Source organism: Schistosoma haematobium, chromosome 3, assembly GCF_000699445.3.
Source record: "Schistosoma haematobium chromosome 3, whole genome shotgun sequence".
NCBI classification, from domain to species: domain Eukaryota; kingdom Metazoa; phylum Platyhelminthes; class Trematoda; order Strigeidida; family Schistosomatidae; genus Schistosoma; species Schistosoma haematobium.
In genome coordinates, this window is record NC_067198.1 from 47,930,538 (window position 1) to 47,951,229 (window position 20,692).

The 20,692-nt window shown below is 32.2% G+C and overlaps 2 protein-coding genes across 2 annotated transcripts; both read left to right on the forward strand.

Moving 5' to 3' along the window:
- Positions 1 to 1,145: 1,145 nt before the first annotated feature.
- Positions 1,146 to 9,687, forward strand: MS3_00005936 (uncharacterized protein; the record flags this gene model as incomplete). Its single annotated transcript, XM_012939357.3, has 2 exons — positions 1,146 to 1,587; positions 9,119 to 9,687. 2 exons carry the CDS (start codon positions 1,146 to 1,148, stop codon positions 9,400 to 9,402), a joined length of 726 nt encoding a protein of 241 aa, XP_012794811.3. The 3' UTR covers positions 9,403 to 9,687.
- A 7,065-nt stretch (positions 9,688 to 16,752) lies between these two features.
- Positions 16,753 to 17,962, forward strand: MS3_00005937 (uncharacterized protein). Its single transcript, XM_051214026.1, has one exon. It carries the CDS (start codon positions 17,208 to 17,210, stop codon positions 17,730 to 17,732), a length of 525 nt encoding a protein of 174 aa, XP_051070054.1. The 5' UTR covers positions 16,753 to 17,207; the 3' UTR covers positions 17,733 to 17,962.
- The last annotated feature ends 2,730 nt before the right edge of the window (positions 17,963 to 20,692 follow it).

Sequence of the window (20,692 nt, forward strand, 5' to 3'; positions counted from 1 at the left end):
CTATCGTAACCAATGGTTGTAGACTGTTGGTGAAATGGCTCAGAATTGATCATAATGGTGTAGGTGTATACACTCTTTGTCTTCCCTTAAACTAAGAGATTAAAATCGCTTCATATCTTTCTTTCTACCAACCAACTAATTCTTTCTTCCTGTACTATATCCTTATATGCAATCTTTCTTTTATATATTACCACCTCTGAATTACCTACTTTTATGAATCCGATGTCCATCTTGTTGTGTTAATGTGGTATGGCAACTTGGACCGATGCATATATGTGCCTGGTCCTACGTTGTAGCTAACTGACTGACTGATATGTGCATTCTATGCGGATTGCCTTGATATGGCATTATAAGCAAAGATGGATGGTGACTAGCAGTGGAATTCAGTTTGATGCGCGTTCCCACCTATTTGAGACTGGTCAACTAGATGTACCTGAATTCCAGAGTTCATATTCACTGAGGGACTCGAACATACTACGCAGTTTACTCTTTGCTCCAGTAATAATAATAATCAATTCATGAAAACAACTTAACATTATTTTATAATGTCACATATTGCGTGATTTAAATGTTTATTCGATGTTGTTTTTACTAAACTCACCAATACATCACATGAACTTATAAGAATATTCTATTCATCATTTATCAGTTATAATTTACAATTATGAATATGTAGCTAATAAGTTATTTGCATTCATTGTACTATATCAGCTACCCCATTATTATTATTATTATTATTATTATTATTATTATTATTAGTAGTAGTAGTAGTAGTAGTAGTAGTAGTGGTATTGGTAGTAGTGGTATTGTTCAAGTAAATTAAATAATTAAATATACATTACCATTTATCATTTAAAGGTTTATATGATGTAATTTACATCTAATGATCAACAATGAAATGGTAAGTGATTAAAAAAAGGTGCCTTATTATTATCAATACACTTCAATTATAAATAGTATAAGATCATGTTTATTTGTATAAAATATGAATAAACAAATTCTATGACAATCAACAACATGTTATAAATTGAATTGTTGAATATTGACAATTGAACATTCATAGAATTTTGCGGGAATTTTAAATTTCAAAAAATTCAATTATTCATTTCTAAATGATTTGGAATATAATATTATTTCATTTATTGATGATTAAAACTATGCATAGTATTGTTCATACAAATCATAATGAATATAAGAGATTATTCGTTTTAAGTAATAATAATATTTATACTAGAAGTCATTTTTCAAATAAATTCATTAAAGAAGAACAAATTGAAGAAGAAGAAGAAGAAGAAGAAGAAGAATCAATTGAACTACCGGAACATATTCAACAAGATAATGATTCTTTGAATGCTTTCAATGTGTCAAAGATCTTCTCTAATGAAACAAGTACCAATTCATCATTAGCATCATTATCATCTGAAACACGAAATAAATCGAAAACAAAACAAGCTACAAATCGTCGTAAAGTATTTCGCAAACATTCAAGCTTTATAGATATGGGATTTAGTGGAAGCTATTTTATTTGTTCTAATGCTAATTCATTACATCTTCCAAATATATTCTATAATATTTACGCTTTAATATGTATCACAGTTTTCATGATGGTTTCTTAGATATGAATGTTCTTTTGTTTGTTCACTTTTACAATATTGTTCATATGACTTGTTTACATCTAATTCTACATTAATCCAAATCTTCTGGGATACATTTCAAATAAAGCTAAATAATGCATTAATCATTCTATACTTTACATAGTTGACAAGTTTCTGTATAGCTATTCATAATGACGAAAAGCCTACATTTATGAAATCATTTATCTATTATTGAATTTCTAAGAAAACTCGAAGACTTAGTTTTCGGATGGTTCGAGCGATCCAATAATACGTATCTGAAAATTTGAGAAGACACATGTTCCTCTTGTTATCCAATTCTGTATATCCATATATTATAAAATTAACTTTTGGTCAACTTTAATTACATATCGCGTTTTCACATTAGTGCGATAAATGACTATTTAACTATAAACAGTTTCTTATTGTGATTAGATGGTGGTTGGAGGTAGTCGACAGGAAACCCTGGACCCGGGTTTCGTGCTACTTGACACTCGTCAGTAAGGTGTACCTGTAATCTTTGAAGGAACTGGCGCTCCCTGGCGGATTCGATCTCGTATCACCCAGCTTCACAGTCAGAGTCGTTACCACTGAGCTATCCGAGCCGCGACTGACCTCCTGTAGGACTGAGAAGTAATCACAATTGATTGATCACTGGGTGTCTTAGGGAATCTAACAATGTGTATAAGTAAATTGACTAACAATTAAATGATGTAGGTGGTAATGAGTTTAAAACTATTATTTCTGAATTTACGCTACATAGTTTCATCTATTGAATTAATATAAATATGTCATTAATGAGATTGAGAGGTATTACTTGTCTAGTAACCTGTTACTTAAGTTTTCTCTTCATATTTATTCTCTGTAACCATCAACCTTTTTTATCTTGTCATTTAACAACTATGTTACTTCTATGTTTGAAGAGACTATGAGTTCACCTAATCTGAGAGTGGAACGAAGACTCTATGACACAAATTACCAATAAGCCAACTATTCCGGCCCGTTCCAACCAATCTAACTAAAGAGAGAAATCCAAGTTCGGTAGAGGGAAATATATTCCACAAGCAGTCTGAAGCACGAATAACATCTATAAGCAAAAATCAAGCACATGTATACAGCATAAATAGCATACTAAAAGAGATAATAAACCAATAGCATTTAAGTTCCTCCAAAATGGGAAATAGGACATGAAGGTGAAAATCAGCACTCTTGGCGCGAAAACAAGAACTTCAAATGTTTAAAATAGAATTACAAAAATAAGGCATTCACCAAATGAGTTTTAGGGATCCAACATCCCCAAAAGCTATAATGAAGAATAACAGACTAACTAGGAATTTAATAAATCCAATGGCTTGATATTTAGAGGTACAATTCAATGACTAAAGATTTGTTTTTGTTATCGCTTGCCATTTGAGAGCAGAAATATTCTTGAGTTCTTTGTAGTTATTTCTCTCTGAACTGTTATGGAAGCTGTTAGCATTAATACAACTATTTAACTTATCCATAGAAATTAGTGTGTAAGGATAGTCATTTGATTTTATATAGTAAACTTTGTATGCTTGGTATTGTTCAATTGGTATTGTTTACTTGAATTTTCCTATTGATGTTTACAACTGCAATTAATCAGTCTCTTATTGGCATATATGTATACCGTGCGTATTGCCTCGATATTGCTTTATTTCATAAGTATTATAAGAAAAGATGGATGATGGCTAGTAGTGAAATCTAGTATAATGCACGTTTCGTTCTATTTGGGAGTAAGTGGATAACGTGATGGCATTTGAAGCGAACGGTACTGAGTTCGAGTCCTGAAGTGAACATCAACAACTCTGAGATGCAAGTACATCTCGTTGACGAGTCCCAAATAGGAAGAAACGCACCTGCTCGATTCCACTATCTGTCTTTACTTATAAATTCAGATATTCGCTAATCTCTAAAATCGATTTGAAAATACCACCCATTGATATCACTATTAAACATGTGATCACTACATTCAATCTTATTGACAAAGTTACAATAAATAATAGTACGTAATATATAATTCTAAACTAATAACATCCTTAGTAATTGCTTATATGATTGCTGTAAACAATGATTTTTTTTTCAATGTTCAATTTAATTTTCATATAACTTTCTGTAATATCTACAACTAACGTAAACAACCATGTCATTGGTATTTGTATTATCCTCAATCATTTCAGTCAATAGAGTATCATATAACATTATGAATTAAATTTCATTGGTCATTGGTGTTGTAGATATCATAGTAATTTTAGTAGTTGAGATCATGAATAATTTAAAGCTTGATCATCATGAAAAACCTGGAAACACTGGACGGCTGTTTCGTCCTAGAATGGGACTCCTCAGCAGTACACAATTCCACTATTCCGACTCTCGAGATTTGAATCTAGGACCTATCGGTCTCACGCGCGAATGCTTAACCTCTAGACCACTGAGCTGACCGTCATCTTACGGTGTTAATATTTAACTTCAACTAATTCATGAAATTGTGTGACACATCCACCATTTTCTTCAGTCAGTTACTATCTCACAACAAAAGTCTTACAATAGGACGAAACGGCCGTCTAGTGCTTCCAGATTTTCCATGGCGGACTAGCTTCAATGGACTTATGATCTCAACCATATATATATATATATATTCACACATTTATTCAATCTAATATTTATTGGGCTAAAATGTCCCAAATCTATTAAAAATGAATAACTGTTCATTATTATTATTACTATTATTATTATTATTATTATCATTAAAGGAACCTGTTAAGAATCGGGACATTTCATGCTTTCTAACCAAGGAAAAAATGCTCCACCCTAAATCATTTCTTCTGAAAAAATATGCAAATCCATTGTAATTATAGGTTAGAAAAAATAAAATAAATAAGGTAAATCTCGTTACCATAGTAATAATAAATGTCTACAATTTTCATTATGGATGACAAATAGGTTCATTTAAAAACAATAAATGATAACTTATTGTTCATAATATTTACTTTCTGGTTACATTTTAAATGATTCTTATCTTAAGTTGAGTTATCCATGGGTGTTATAAAGAATTTTTTTGGCTAAAGAAATCACTTCTTCTTCTCCTTCTTCTTCTTCTTCTTCTTCTTCTGACCTTTACATGAATAAAGAAGTCATATAAGAGAAATAGTTTAAATGAAAAAGAATTTTATGGGGAAAAGTTCATCATTAGTTAGTTTTTATAAAGTTAGAATGAGATTAGATGTTTTTAATCTTAAAATTATCCTCATTCAATGATCGAGTAGAGAATAATTTACTAAGGATTGAGCCTTCAATTTTGTCTGAATGAATATGAGATTATAACGGAAAGGAACTTGATCCGAACCAAAAGCCTACCTAATAAACTGAAGATAAGGTTTTGCACTCAAGAAACCAATTTCTGTAAAATATAAAAGATTTAGATTTAACTTGCTGACGTACTCCTGTTATCCCTAATCATTTGTGAAGTCCAAATCTTCTAATGGATTCAGAGTTATCCATTGTGTTTCATGTTCCCTCTAAGATATCAAGGTTCTCATAATCCATTCAACTGTCAGAAGAAAGAGTAAGGGAGAGAGTAGGCAGTCTTGTCTGATTCCGGTCTTTACTTCGAACTTGTCTATCAGTTGTCTTCTATGCATCACTTTGCAGTGTGGTCCAACGTATGAATTCCGTATTATATTGACGATCTTCTCAAGTACATCCTAGTGTCGACAAAGTTTCCACGAAGTTCTCCTATCCACACTGTCGAATGCATTCTGATAGTCAACGAAGTTGATGTATAGTGACGAGTTCCATTCGTTCAACAATTATCCATAGTGTGGCGATTCCGTCTGTGCACGATTGATTCTTAAGGAATCCAGCCTTTTGATCTCGAAGTTGGGCATCTACTTTATATTTCATCCGGTTTAGTAACACTGTTGAAAACTATTCCTGATACTGATAGTAGTGTGATGTCTCTGTAATTAGTTCTCACATTTACTCAAATCTTTCTTGGGTACTCTGATGGGGTGTCCTTCTTTACAGTTTGTCATTGGCACTTGTTCCTCCTCACAAATCTTCCTCAATAGAATGTGGAGCAGTTTTGCAGTTACTTCTATATCTGACTTCAGTGATTTGTTTGGTATGTTGTCAGGTCCTACTGCCTTCCCACTCTTCATTTATCTGATAGCCATCCTGATTTCTTCGATCGTTGATCGAGTGCGCATCTATAGGAAGGTCTGTAGGAGCCCCTTCGATGTCCAGTTAATTCAATGGAGCTGGTTTATTCCAGAGTTCTCCAAATTGTACTATCCATCTGTTGCACTGTTCTTGAATCTCGGTTATTGGCTTGCTTTCTTTGTCCTTGACTGGTCTCTCTGATTTACCATATTCCACCACTAATTTCTTCGTTGTGTCATATAGTTGTCCCATATTTCTTTCTCTTCAAGCTTTTTCCACTATCGTTGACAGCTCTCCCACGTATTTCTGCTTGTCGGCTCTAATCCTCTTCTTCACTTGCTTGTTTGCTATGTGTATTTAATCTGTGCCTTTAATTTCTCTGTTCTTGTTCGACTGCTGTTAATTACGGTTTTCTCGTTCTTCCTTTCTTGAATCTTATCCAGGATTTCCGCAGAGATCCATTCCTTATGATGATACTTCATACAGCCCAGAAATTACTGACACGTTGAAGTTGGTGCTTCTATGATCCCTTTCCAATTGTCTTTCATAGTGGTTTCTTCTACTTTGAGTAGATCTTGTAAGGCTTAGAACCTATTATTGAGAACTATGTTGAATTCGTTGAGTTTATCATTATCTCGAAGGAAAGGTATATTGAACCTTCGTAATGCTGTTTCCCAAGTTCTCCAATGCTTCTCTAGTTTTAGTTTCAGCTTGACCAGGCGATGATCCGAAGTTATGTCAGCTCCTCTCCTGGTTCTCGCATGTTCCAGTGACCTAAATTTTTAATGATATAAATATGATCAATCTGATTCTCTGTCATGTGATCCGGTGAGACCCATGTAATTTGTATATGTGTTTATGTGGAAATATTGAGCCACATATAACCATTTTGTTGAATGCACATAAATTTGAAAATCTGTCACCATTCTCGTCCCTTTCTCTCAGGCAGTCCATATCGTCACATAATACCTTCGTAACCGATTTCGTCCATTCCGACTTTGGAGTTTAGATCTTCCATCAGGATGGTCAAGTTCTTTCCTGAGCTACTATTTACACTGTAAGCGAAAAAAACAATATGTACATTGAAAGAATAGAATATACCAAGTTAGATAAAAAGAAACGATCATCAAGTGGTGAGATTAGATCACTTCCATTCTCGTTACTTCACAAATGTATCACATTTCTGAGTAGAATTTTATTTTAAAGTGTTGAATATAAATTAGAATATTCTCAGATATCAATTGAATAGTTACATCTATTATGATGTGTCTCAAATTATTTAATATTTTATTGTGAGATTTCCAAATGCATAGCAACATGAACATATAATTCGTATGAGTCAACATTTTTGAATGTATTTCCATCTTTATGTCTTCAGTGGGACAATGATGAAGAATAGATAAGGGCGAGACCATAATTTATGAACGAAACAATCACGTATAAGATAACAGGTCTCGGATTTTAGCGTAAAATTCATTCATACATTTGGCAAAATAGATTCATGGCCTTATAATTGATGTCATTTCGTGATGAAAACCCTAAATCTGATTCTTAACCCTAACCATCAACTGTAAATCATAGTACTAATTCCTCACACAGGTTTATAACCCTCATTTGGTCCTAGTTATTAGGTGGATACTGTCAAAGTCAGTCTGGTGTCGCTCATAAGTCGTCCAACAATTATAGTTTCACCGAGATTAGATTTAAGAAATAATATACGATGTTTAAAACTATCGAAGCTTTTATCAGAGTTAATTTAGAAACGTATACGCTTCATATCTTCCTTATTTATAAACACAACTAAACAGAACTATTAATTTATACCGACGTCATAACTCTTCTAAATGAAGAGCTTCTAACTCCCAAGGCAGAGTTAAAATGGTTTGAATTGTTCTTCCTGTTTGGCATTTTTTTAGCGAGTTAGTTTTCTACATTTTGTGGTCGCTAACCTCATGCCCAACCTTCCTACTTTATCCGGGCTTGGGACCGCTAGTGGTTAAAGAGGGGCTACCGAAGGAGTTATTCATTTGTATTACCAATAAATAAGCGTAGAACAATGAATGATTTATATGACGTTTTCTGTGTTCGTTATTAAAGCTTAAATTTGCAATCAAAAGTAAATGTACAACTATTATATTTAAATAAATCTATGAAACATCAAATTTCCAATGTGTCTACATTGTGAAAACATGATATTTTATTGAAATGATGAAGATTCGTAACTCATGTGGATGATTTCGATGGAGTTTTGTTCTCTGAGCTGAAGGATTTGGTCGTAGAGCTTTAATCATTCTTGTGAACGACATCACCAGCACAAACTTTAGGTAACAAACCATCCAGCTTAGAGAACAAAACTTCATCAAATGGTATTTTATTATTAAGTCGATAAGTCATATTAAATATCACATGATAATGAAATGGAATCCTAATATACTAGTACTTTAGATTACTTTTCTGTTGTGTGGCCCTTTATTTTGACGATAATTAGATCGTATGATGTTATCGACGGGCTAACCACTTAAATGGCCTGGGATCTGAGACTCCAGTAAGATCGGAAAAATGATCATTATTGAATGATTGCTGTCGAAATATACACCCTGACTATTCTCATAGAAAATCATAGACTTAAATAGCGTTAGTGAATAACAGAAGTAAATAAGTCGAATACGTGAATGGATTTTTGATTACATATATTTTGTACACTTATTGGTCTGGACAGACAATCGGAGGAATCAAGCGAAGACAAGAAAGTGAAGCAAAATGGTGTGCTGTGCATAAGGCGTGTGAGCCAACCCGATTTAATCATGCAGTAATGGACACTTATAGCCTAACAAAAAATAAGCTACAGACATTTGATGAATAAAATAAGAAGTGCACACACACACGTACTCTTATATAAAAACAGCGTAAGTTGATGAGCGACTAATTAACAAGGTCAAAATGTGACTCCAGGATGGATGGATAAATTGACTTGTCCGGAAACTAGAACAAGTTATGTGGGTTTGGCATAGTAACTAACACTTCAATGTGTGTGTATCTCTACTTATATTAATTCAAAGGTGGATTTATTAATTTGTTAAATGTACAATAAATGACAATGATGAATAAAATACATTTACATTAACTATTACTATTGAGCTAATCATCATTCGTATATGCCTTATAATATAAACACTAAAATACTGGATAAGTCACAATACCATTTTTTAAACTTGATTTGCCGGACACTATGAATCAAATAACATGGTTATCTGTATTACATTCCAAGGAATACTTTATACTCATACTAAGTTTCATTACTTTTATTCCTTCATTTGTATCAGTAAATGAAATACATGAGTTAAATAGACAAACGAATGATAATCCATCCATTGAGAAAATATTCTCCAAAGTCAAAGAAGCTGAACAAATTAATTTATTGAATAATGAAAAGATTAAAGTAGAACCTGATCAATTAATTGTCGCTCCAATGAGATTTAGTCGTCTAAGACGTTATTTTAGACATCAAAAACGTATGATGAGAGCACAACTTAGAATGATGAGACTTCAAAGAAGATTGTACCGTCGACATTATCGTCCTCGATATGGATATGGTTATTTTCCATAATCATAAGGTTGAATCATTTAAACACCCACTTATCGATTTTTTTATTGATTAAAACGATGAACTTTCTGAGTGTTTATCAATCAAAGTGGTGAGTTATATTAATGAACTTCGTTCTATTACAAATTTATTTCTTGTATGAAAACTGTCAAAGGAAATTTCACATTTACATTACTCTATGAAATATGATATGACAACCTTTTTAATTATCCCTATTTAATTGTTTCTATGTATTCATGAATTTACTTGAATAAATCTTAATAAGTTGTCATGGCTTTATTTTAATCATTTTTTAATCTTTTTCATACAAACTGTTTCTAGTAGCCTAGGTAAACAAATTTTATGAATAACCTTTGGGAACGTCTAATTATACAATGTTGTTAGTTGAATTCATGAGCTAATTAAAGCTAGACCATCAAGGAAAACCTAAAAACACTAGATGGCTGTTTCGTCCCAGAATGAGACTCCTAAACAGTACGCATCCGCGATTCCGACTCGCGAGATTCGAATCCACGACTTATCGGTTTCACGCGTGAACGCTTAACATCTGGACCATTGAGCTGGCCATTATCTAACGGTGTTAATGTCTAACTTCAAATAATTTACGAAATTGTGTGACATACCCACCATTGTCTTCAGTGAGTTACTATCTCACAACAGACCCGGTTGAAATCCACTGGTCACTGCTACCCACAAGAACTCCAAAAAATAGCTCTTGATGCCAGTCACTAATGAGCATATGTTGATTAGTATCAAAAAGGGTCTGGTGGATATTATAGTAATTTCAATAGTTGAAATCATGTGTCAATTGAAGCTAGACCATCAAGGAAAACCTAGAAACACTGGATGGCTGTTTCGTCCTATTATGGAACTCCTCAACAGTGCGCACCCACGATCCCGCACTAGGGATGACAGCATATGTATTAAGCGATTGTTAAAAGTGTTGAAAAATGGGGAGTTTAAAATAATTTTATTCTGTTACGAGTTTTGAACAAATGGCTCATTTAGATTTAAAGATTTTGAATATTTAAAAATTCATGGCACAATAATTGACGGAGTTCATTACTTTCGTTTGACCATATGATATATTCAAGGAATTTATCAATACCGTAAGCACATAATCTTTCAACGTTAATGTTGAGAGTATAGTATTATTAATCTCATAGGAAAGAACTTTTGAACATCTCTGTATATTTTACCATTTGTCATTCGTTGATTGATAAGCTTTAATCATTTACATAAGTAATATCTTATCAACTAAGCTTGGTAGTCTCGATTCAATGTACATCAATGTCAGTTTAACATGTTATATGCGTAAACGTTTTCTATAAGACTGAAGCAAAAACTTTACCATACAAATTATTCACTGAACAGTGATCGGTATCTTCCGTGTATTGACATTCTGTCCGCCAAGAACGTGTAGTAAAACCACGATAAAGTCATCCACAAAAAATATGAAAGTTTACATGATTAGATCATTTAACTTTTTGATTATTACCACTCTCCAGTTGACTTCGATAGACATTTGAACCTATAATTGGTCGAAAATCGATAATTATGTCTTTTTTTAGCAAGTGAATATGACTTGTTAGTATCAAATCTAAAACTGAAGGATTATAATGTTTTTATTCTTTGATATTAAATAAGTTCTATGTAACTACTGAAAGCAGTATGAATGTATTTTGTAACGAAATAAATAAATGTTTAATGAATAGAACAGAACTCTTAAGAGGATTGACAAAATCAATCTGATCAAATAATAGATAAGTATACGTCTTATAATAGTTTAAGCATATATTCTTAAAATTGTAGTGACTTTACTTCTGATGCTTCGTTATTCGATCACTTCGATAACCGTTATGATACAAATCTCAATGGTGTTTGAAATCAAAAGGCAGTGAGTAACGGCAACTACAGTTTATAAAAGGATAGCGCAGTTCATAAAGCTATAAGCATATCAAACAAATTTGAAGTGGAGAGGTGAATAAGTATATGAGAGTAACTACATAGGCAAATTGATTGTCAAATTGTATAAGGGTGCAGCATGGCAAAGCAAAGACTAACAATAGCATTTGATTACATATATACATGTGAAGGAGAATGAATTATTGAGTGATAGTTAAACAATCAACATTTTATCTACTGTCTGTCATGCGATCTAGTGACCGTAACGGTACAAAGAAATATGTGAATTGTTATCGTTCAAATAACATTGTCTGTTAAGTAAGCTAATAAGAGGACTTAACCGAAATGAACCATAATCAAAATTGTTTTTGTAGGACAGTTGGTACAATACAATTTTTCACACCTTCATACAGTTTTATGGCGAAATGAATGAGTTTTAGGTGGATAGGAGAAGTAGAAAATTGATTGTGGGGAATGACATGTTAAATGTATAAAACTTTCTACAACAGTCTATGAAGTTTATTGACTAAATCGGTTGTAAGATAGTTGCTATAAAATCTTTTAAAGTTGGTTTCGGTGGGCAGCTAACCGTCAATGTAGCGAACAAATGATAGTAGTGATTTTATTTCGCGATCAGATTGTGGTAAACTATCTCAAAGAGTCAAAAAGTTAATTGCAAAGTAATTCGCATGGAATAGATATCCAGAATACGACAATTTTACTTTCGGTATAGAAATACGATCATTATATTTATGTGTTATTGCATACTGGATTGAAGCAATAGATCTAAAAGATAACTCATTCAGCGTTTTGAAGGAAAATCTTAATTTTATTCGAAGTCTGCGCTGTCATAAGGAATTGAATCCAAGTGTAATGCATCTGAGTTTTTAGTTTAACGCACAATAGTTGATAAGAGTACGCGGTGTGGATTGCTACTGGTCCGATTCCGACATAATTTTATTCTTTCAGGGAACACTACTGGGAATAAACGTTTAGTATTCTAGGATTGGTTAAACAAAATTTACACATTAAAATATAACCAAGAGGTCACCGAAACTTAGTAATCTGTGTTGAAACGTGTTATGAGAAGGACAAGTCCACAAGTTCACTAGAAAAGTTGAAATCGGGAAAATGTTCACCAAAAAGAATCCATCCGAATTTCTCACTGTAAACATCCGACCTACATTTTTCGCACTACACGGTGGCCTAGCTGAGCTCCATACTGACACGGATTTGTATTTCGTTCAATTCATAAAGAGGAAATGATTACACCACCTTAGGATCATTTTCATACAGAAAAGAGTTTCTTTCTGGATTATAAAGAACAAAGGATTCAAAACACTACTTTGTAGTGCAACATTTGTGATCGAGACAGCATCCAATAAGGAGAAGTTTGTATTAACTATTTGGTGTTAGTGACTGAGAAAAAAATCAAGTCATAAAATAGTTGATCTGTGATCCATATGTTTGCTCGTTTCATTCTCTTTCCTAAAAACAAGAAAGCTCTTTTTCAATGTCAAGTTTTCACTTTTCATAATTGCATGCTACTAGGATAATGAAAGTATTATTGTGTACAAGTCATTTAACCTGTCTATTCAACTTAGATATCGATCAATATTAATAGTGTCTCCTCGTTTATCTTAGTGACCTAAACTCATGTAAATCAATAGTTTAGTTCTTTCTTTAGTTTCTATACATAAATGAAGCTTTTTATGACACATGTTATGTAACCTCTACATTTTATTCCCTCTCTGTTGAAATTTCACTGTTTTTATTATAAAGGGGTGATTTTTTCGATCAGGTTAATAGATTCTTTGTATTTTACTGTTAAACTTTACATAAATTAATGATAATCAGTGATCATTTTTAACAATCATACAAGAGCTTATTAAAAATTGCTTCTAAGAGGATGAAAGAAATCTGACTAAGAGTTTATCTTTTGAACCTTTTGACTAATCATTTAAACAATATGATAATGTTAAGGTTTAATAGTTGAATTAATCAGTCAATTCAAGCTAGACCATCATAGGAAATCTGGAAGCATTGGACGGTAGAGTTCAACCGGATCTGTTGTGTTATAGTAATTCACTGATGACAATGATGGACAGTGGTGCAACTTTGTGGATTGGTTTAAGTTAGACATCAATACCGTTGGATGCCGGCCAACTCAGTGGTCTAGAGGTTAAGCGTTCGCGCACAAGACTGATTGGTCCTGAGTTTGAATCTCGCGAGGCAGGATCGTGGATGAACACTGCTGAGAAGTCTCATACTCGGACTAAACGGCCGTTCAGTGTTTTCAGGTTTTCCATGATGGTCTAGCGTCAACTGACTCATGAGTTCAATTATTACGTTATAAAATCATACAATCGCATTATAATCACAGCTAAATTTGGATTTACTATGAGCATCAAGTGCTTTTATGAAATCCTCTCTTACACTATTCACATTGTTAGACAAACTTGAACCTGTTCATTAAAATGTCTTCACTGATAAGTATTGCTATCATTGTGTAAATAACTTATTTATTTATTTTATTCGTTGGCTTGACATTTTGTCGTAGTTTTTGGAATCAGCTGTTGTAATTCTCATATTTGTACATGAATTCATGTTATAAATACAATTGAAAACAGTCAATCTTTGTTTAAGCTTCTCAACTATGAATAAACATCAGTGAAGAAAACTTTACAATATCAGCTACCTTAAAAACCATTTTCAGTAAGACTATAATTGATAGACGACCTTTGAGTGACGCCAAAATGACTTTGAGAGTGTCCACTTAATAACCAACACTAAATGAGGGTTATAAGACAATCAGAATTTTCATTTACAGTTGATGGTTAGGGTTAAAAACTAGATTTAGGGTTTTCATCACGAACTGACTTCAGCTAAAATATCAAAACTCTAGTTAGCCAATTGTATGAATGAATTTCGCGCCAAAATCCGAAGTCTGTTATCTTATATGTGATTGATTCGTCTATAAATTATAGTTTCTCCATTGTTGTTAGGATATCATTTAATATAAGAGTTGAACATACGTATTTCCTTCTATTTATGAATGGTTTTATTCTCTCTATATGTAATTCTTATGAAACTAAACTAACCAATATTTAGTCAATATATTATTTGTAACAAACTGTTACCTTCTATAGAATCGTTTAAATCTTTCTTCTTCATAAAGAACTTCGCATAACTTTCCATATAAGATCCAGCATGAGATAGATTGTTACCAGATATCGTTATGATGGAGATCAATAAACAATTTAGCGATCTATATTATCAATTTCCCTACTTAATTGGTTTTCTGTAACAGTACACAGTATTGGAGCAAAATGTGTCAATATTTACGAAAAAAAACAAAACCCAATGAACTGATGATTTATATAAACGATATAACTTGTTACTAGTGTAACAAATTCATTCTAAATCATCTCCATGTATGAATTACTTCACCTGTAAATTTTCTAGACTCTGAAATAATCTGCCACAATCTATCTGTACGATAAAATCACTCTCATTCTTTGTTCGCTGCATGGATGCATACTGCTTCTCTGAAAATGCATGAAATGTTCAACCACCTGTAAGTATATCTTATTCCACAAATGAGATTAATGAATTCCCTATGTAAAACCACCTACCTACTTTCAATTTACGTTAACACTGTCCCTAGCAATCTTAACTAAATTGTATAATATCTAACATTAACAGTATATGACTATGTCACATGACACATGGATTGTGTCAGACCTGATGAACATTATTTTGATAGATATTGCTTTGTTGTTCCGTGCTCTCTATTTTCGTTTTACTTTTTCTAGTTGTAGATAATTATCATTAATTTGTTCTGGCACAGGAACTAACCGTAATTACACCGTTCATAACATCAACAGGCTGTGTCCACTTAAGAAAAATTAAAAGTTCTCTGCTAATGTATTAGATTGCTGTCATAAATGTACTACCTAAACAATTACTGCATCAGTATACATAAAACAGTCTTATATCATACGGCTGTTCTGTATATCTAATGTTACTATTTATATGAAATTGATCATGCCTGTAAGCTGGCATGAATTCCGTAATTATTATTTCCAAATATATATACATATGATTAAAGAGGAAGAATGTACTTCGTGTTGTTTGGCTTGTATCTTCCCATTGAGGTTCAAGACTGCAAGTGATCAGTCTGTTATTGGCATATGTGCATACTGTGTGTATGCCTCGATATTACCTTAATTCACAAGGTTTTTGTAAGTAATGATGGATAGTGTCTAGCGGTGGAATCCGGGACGCGCGTTTCGTCCTATTTGGGACTCGTCAGCTGGATGTACCTGCATCTCAGAGTTGATGTTTACTCTGGGACTCGGACCTAGTAAGCGTTCACGCGCGAGACTGATATGTCTGGTTCAAATCCCGAGAGAGGGATCGTGGATGCGCACTGCTAAGGAGTTCCATACTAGGAGGAAACAGCTGTCCATTGCTTCCAGGCAGAATGTATTTTTAAAAATCTCAGCGAATGGATTTCAAGTAAATCCAACGTTTCGCCTGGCAATTTGATCCAATCTTTTCCAAGAAAATATCGAATCAAAATTATCGAATGTAAATAAGTGCATGGTTCTCTGGTTCATTGTATCCTGAATAGGTCATCCAATCAATGTTAACAAAGTTTAAATTAAGTGTTCACTTTAGCGTGTGAAATGGAAAATGTTAAGATAACAGATTGTGTATATACATGAGAAGAAATTTCACTTAGAGAAAATCCGGTGGTTATACTGTAGTGACCTACTTTTATCAAGAGAACGCGATTGATTTAATGGAAACAGAGTACCATGTACCCTTATTTATATTCAATAATTTTGATATTTGCTTCTATATCTCCTTGAAATAGCCTGAACTCAAATGCCAAAATGAAACGTTGGATTTACTTGAAATTCATTCACTGAGATTTTACTCTTTAATGTCTCACATCCAATTGGAACCTATATACTATGAAACGATTTTGATCAAATTTAAACAAAAGTTCTTATTTATCATGATTATTTTGAATGATTCTTTAAAATTTATATGAAATGAATAGGATGAATAATGGTCTAGGAACTAGTTTCTAATCAACCCATCTATCGGTAATATTGTCAACTTTATTCATCAATAAATTGTTCTTAAAAACAAAATAGTAAAATGTATTTACAATTATGAATATAAACAATAAATAGATTGTTATATTAAAACGATTAGACTGATGTATATATATATATATCTAGATAGATGTGACTAGTCTTACAGTGTAGTTGACTGATTAACTAACTAACTAATTGAATGATATTAATTTAGGTGTTTATATGTACTTTTATGTCATTTAAATATTCCCCTTAGATATTGAATAATATGAATCACGTTTAGTGATCATAACCCATAACGAATATAAATAGACCATAGAAACTAAATATTGAATTTGACAATGAACCATCTAAGATTATTGTTCTATATAATTTTATCATTATATTTTAATTGTTTCATACAATCTACAATGACTTATACAATTCAACAATCATCTATGAATCATATTGATTTAAAAGTGAAAGAAGCTGAAGAAGAACAAAACAATCTATGGAAGAATAAAGTTCAGCATGATAATGAATCACAATCATTGATGATAAGTCCAGTAAGATTTGGTGTTTGGAAAAAATCCAAACGTAATGGTAAACATAAACGTAACAAACATCGTCGAAAACTTAACCGTCATAAGAAAATTTTACATTATCTATAAAATCATGTGTACTAGATGAAATTTATTTTGAACTTAAATGTTATTTACTACTTAAATAAAGTTTCATTTTTATACATTGAATAATCACGATACTACTTGTAAGTTTGAATATATATATGTATATGGTAAATGAGAATGTCACATGTATGTTTGCTCTACTATTCCCTATGTTGAACTATTATTGATAAAAAGTTTGGCTATTGTACTTTATTATACTTACTTACTATCCGTACATCTATCCTCCTCCTCCACCTCCTCCTCCTCCTCCTCCTCTACTCCTACTACTACTACTACTACTACTACTACTACTACTACCACTACACACTACTACTACACTACTACTACTACTACTACTACTACTACTACTACCACCACCACTACTACCACTACTACTACTACTACTACTACTACTACTACTGCTACTACTACTACTACTACCACTACTACTACTACTACTACTACTACTACTACTACTACCACCACTACTACTACTACTACTACTACTACTACTACTGCTACTTCTACCACTACTACTACTACTACTACTACTACTGCTACTACTACTAATACCACTACTACTACTGCTACTACTACTACTACTACTACTACTACTACTACTACTACTACTATCAATTTATGTTTCTACATATTATGTTCAGTGACGTAATCTATTATAGTTGAGATGATAGACTCAAGTTGCCTTGATTGATTTAACATTATCATATAAATATTTAAAAAATCATTTCATTTGAAACTTCAACTTAGTAACTATCATTTTATGTTACTTAAATGTTTCACTTTTAATTATACGATCATTATAAACTGAGTTTATTAAATTAAGATTTATGGGGGTTATCTTTGTGAGAGTGATTTGTTTAAATAAACATTCATAATTTATTGAATATTTTTGAATCTATAAAATATTGAAAATTGATTGTTTTTAGTGGTCTAGAGGGTAAGCGTTCACGCTTTGGTTCAAATCCCGGGAGAGAGATCATGGATGTGCACTGCTGAGGAGTTCCATACTAGGAGGAAACGCCTGTCCACTGCTTCCAGGTTTTCTATGGTGGTCTAGCTTTCACTGTCTCATGAATTCAACTATAAAACGTTTAAAAGTAAACATTTGGATGCTAATATTGTACTGTAGATTCTTTTTAAATCTGACATTAGTCAAATCAAATGATTTCATTTACGATAAAATGAGAAGTGGCTGAAAATTTGAAACTATATACTTAATATGTATTAGAGTAGCTGATCACCAAGCAGTAACCACTGTGATTTTCTCTAGATTTAAGTATCAGTGTGATCAAATTATTCAAGTTTACCGATTACGAAGAATCTTTTAGCACTTAACAAAGCATTCTGCCATATTCAGGTCTTATAGACTAGCCAGTGGATAGAGAGTCAATCAATAGATTTCAAATAGCCAAGATATAGTAGATTACAAAGTAAATAAATCATTTATGCTTCTCAGTCTTACAGAAGGTGACTTACGACCTCAGTAGGTCAACGAGAAGTATCACATTCTACTTCCTTCAAATAAACAAAAACTGGACTACTTTAAAACAAACTTTAGCGTCAATTTGTTCTTATTATACTAGTTTTTAGTGAATTTCTTAGTTTACAGAAATTCAAGTTTATATTTTTATACAAAAATTCCTTCAATCTGAAGCAAACAAATTTAAGATTATGAAGTGATACTTGGCACTTTCAATCAAACTTTTTAGAGTTTCCCCTACAGTATAACAATATCAGAATTAGAATTTCGACTCAAAAGACTACAAGATTCTGTGTTCAAATCCTGCGAGACAAATTGTAGACATGTACTGGTGAGAAGTTCCATAATGAAATGAAACACCCGTCCAGTACTTCCAAGTTATCGATGGTACTCTAACTTCAATCGATTCATGATCTCAATCAAAATACAACATCTTTGTAAAATTTCCAGATTTATTTATATCTCCATGAATAAAAGGTTAAAGTGATACTTCTTTTTCATGATAATGATCTTATAGTACAAAGTAAAAACAAAAACATCTCCTCTTGAACATGCAATTTTTTTGTTTCTTATCTCAGTTAGACGATGATTTATTCTGTTGAAATGAGTCAGAACTACAGTAATCTTGTATATTCTTTACTTGAATCAGAGTTCAAAAAAGGGTTTCCGTGATTCTTTTTTTCTTTCTTCCTTAATATTAAGTTCATTCCTTTTTCATAAACATTTTAAGTAGACAATTTCAATCTAATCAACAAACAAACTAAAAATCTTATTCTGTGACTTCATCAGGTGTTAGAGAGAAATATTTATGGCTCACATTTAAGTGTTGCCTACTTAGTTACTAGAATATTCTTAAATTTGGACAAACTATGATGGATGATATGGTGGTATAGAAAATGACTAGAAATTAACAAATTAATGATAATAATATTACGATCTGAATAGAAGATAATAGTTTGTAAGGTTTCAGTTTAACGTTACCATTAATACAATTATAAAAGATTTCTAATGCTTCGTTATTCAATCACTTCGATAAACGTTATTATATAAATTTCAAAGGTGTTTGAAATCAGAAAGTAATGAGAAGCGGCAACTCTAGTTTATTAGAGAATAGAGCAGTTCATAAAGCTATAAGCATATCAAACAAATTTGAAGTGGAGAGGTGAATAAGTATATGAGAGTAACTACATAGGCAAATTGATTGTCAAATTGTATAAGGGTTCAGCATGGCAAAGCAAAGACTAACAATAGCATTTGATTACATATATACATGTGAAGGAGAATGAATTATTGAGTGATAGTTAAACAATCAACATTTTATCTACTGTCTGTCATGCGATCTAGTGACCATAACGGTACAAAGAAATATGTGAATTGTTATCGTTCAAATAACATTGTCTGTTAAGTAAGCTAATAAGAGGACTTAACCGAAATGAACCATAATCAAAATTGTTTTTGTAGGACAGTTGGTACAATACAATTTTTCACACCTTCATACAGTTTTATGGCGAAATGAATGAGTTTTAGGTGGATAGGAGAAGTAGAAAATTGATTGTGGGGAATGACATGTTAAATGTATGGAACTTCTTATAACAGTCTATGAATTTTATTGACTAAGTTGGTTGTAGGATAGTTGCTATAAAATCCTTAAAGTTAGAAAATTTTTGATGAGAGTGATTTCGTGTGAATGAAACGATCGATTATTTCAAGAACAATTCAAACTCTCAAATTGTTGGGAGTGATTCAAATGATCTATATCCACGGTTGGTGAATATCTCACAGCCAATAACTCATTCATTCAACTAACTTTCCATCAATAAGTATAATGTAATGTGCCAAGGAGTCACGAAACGTCAGTCTTGTTATTACGTTTCATTTTAATGCTAGTTATCAGATTTTAAACATTTGAAGTAAATGACTCTTTGAATATTTGGGCTGTCTACTCCGGTCATCTGGATATTTCAACAAAACTGTTTTCTTAATTGTTTTAACACATCATTAGACCCAGACGAAATAAAATGAATTCATGTTATTCTGCTAGAATCTTTCAGTTCTTGCTCGTTTCATAATGATAAAGGGAACTATGTGTATGAAATATCTTATATGTGATTGGTTCGTCCATAACTTTA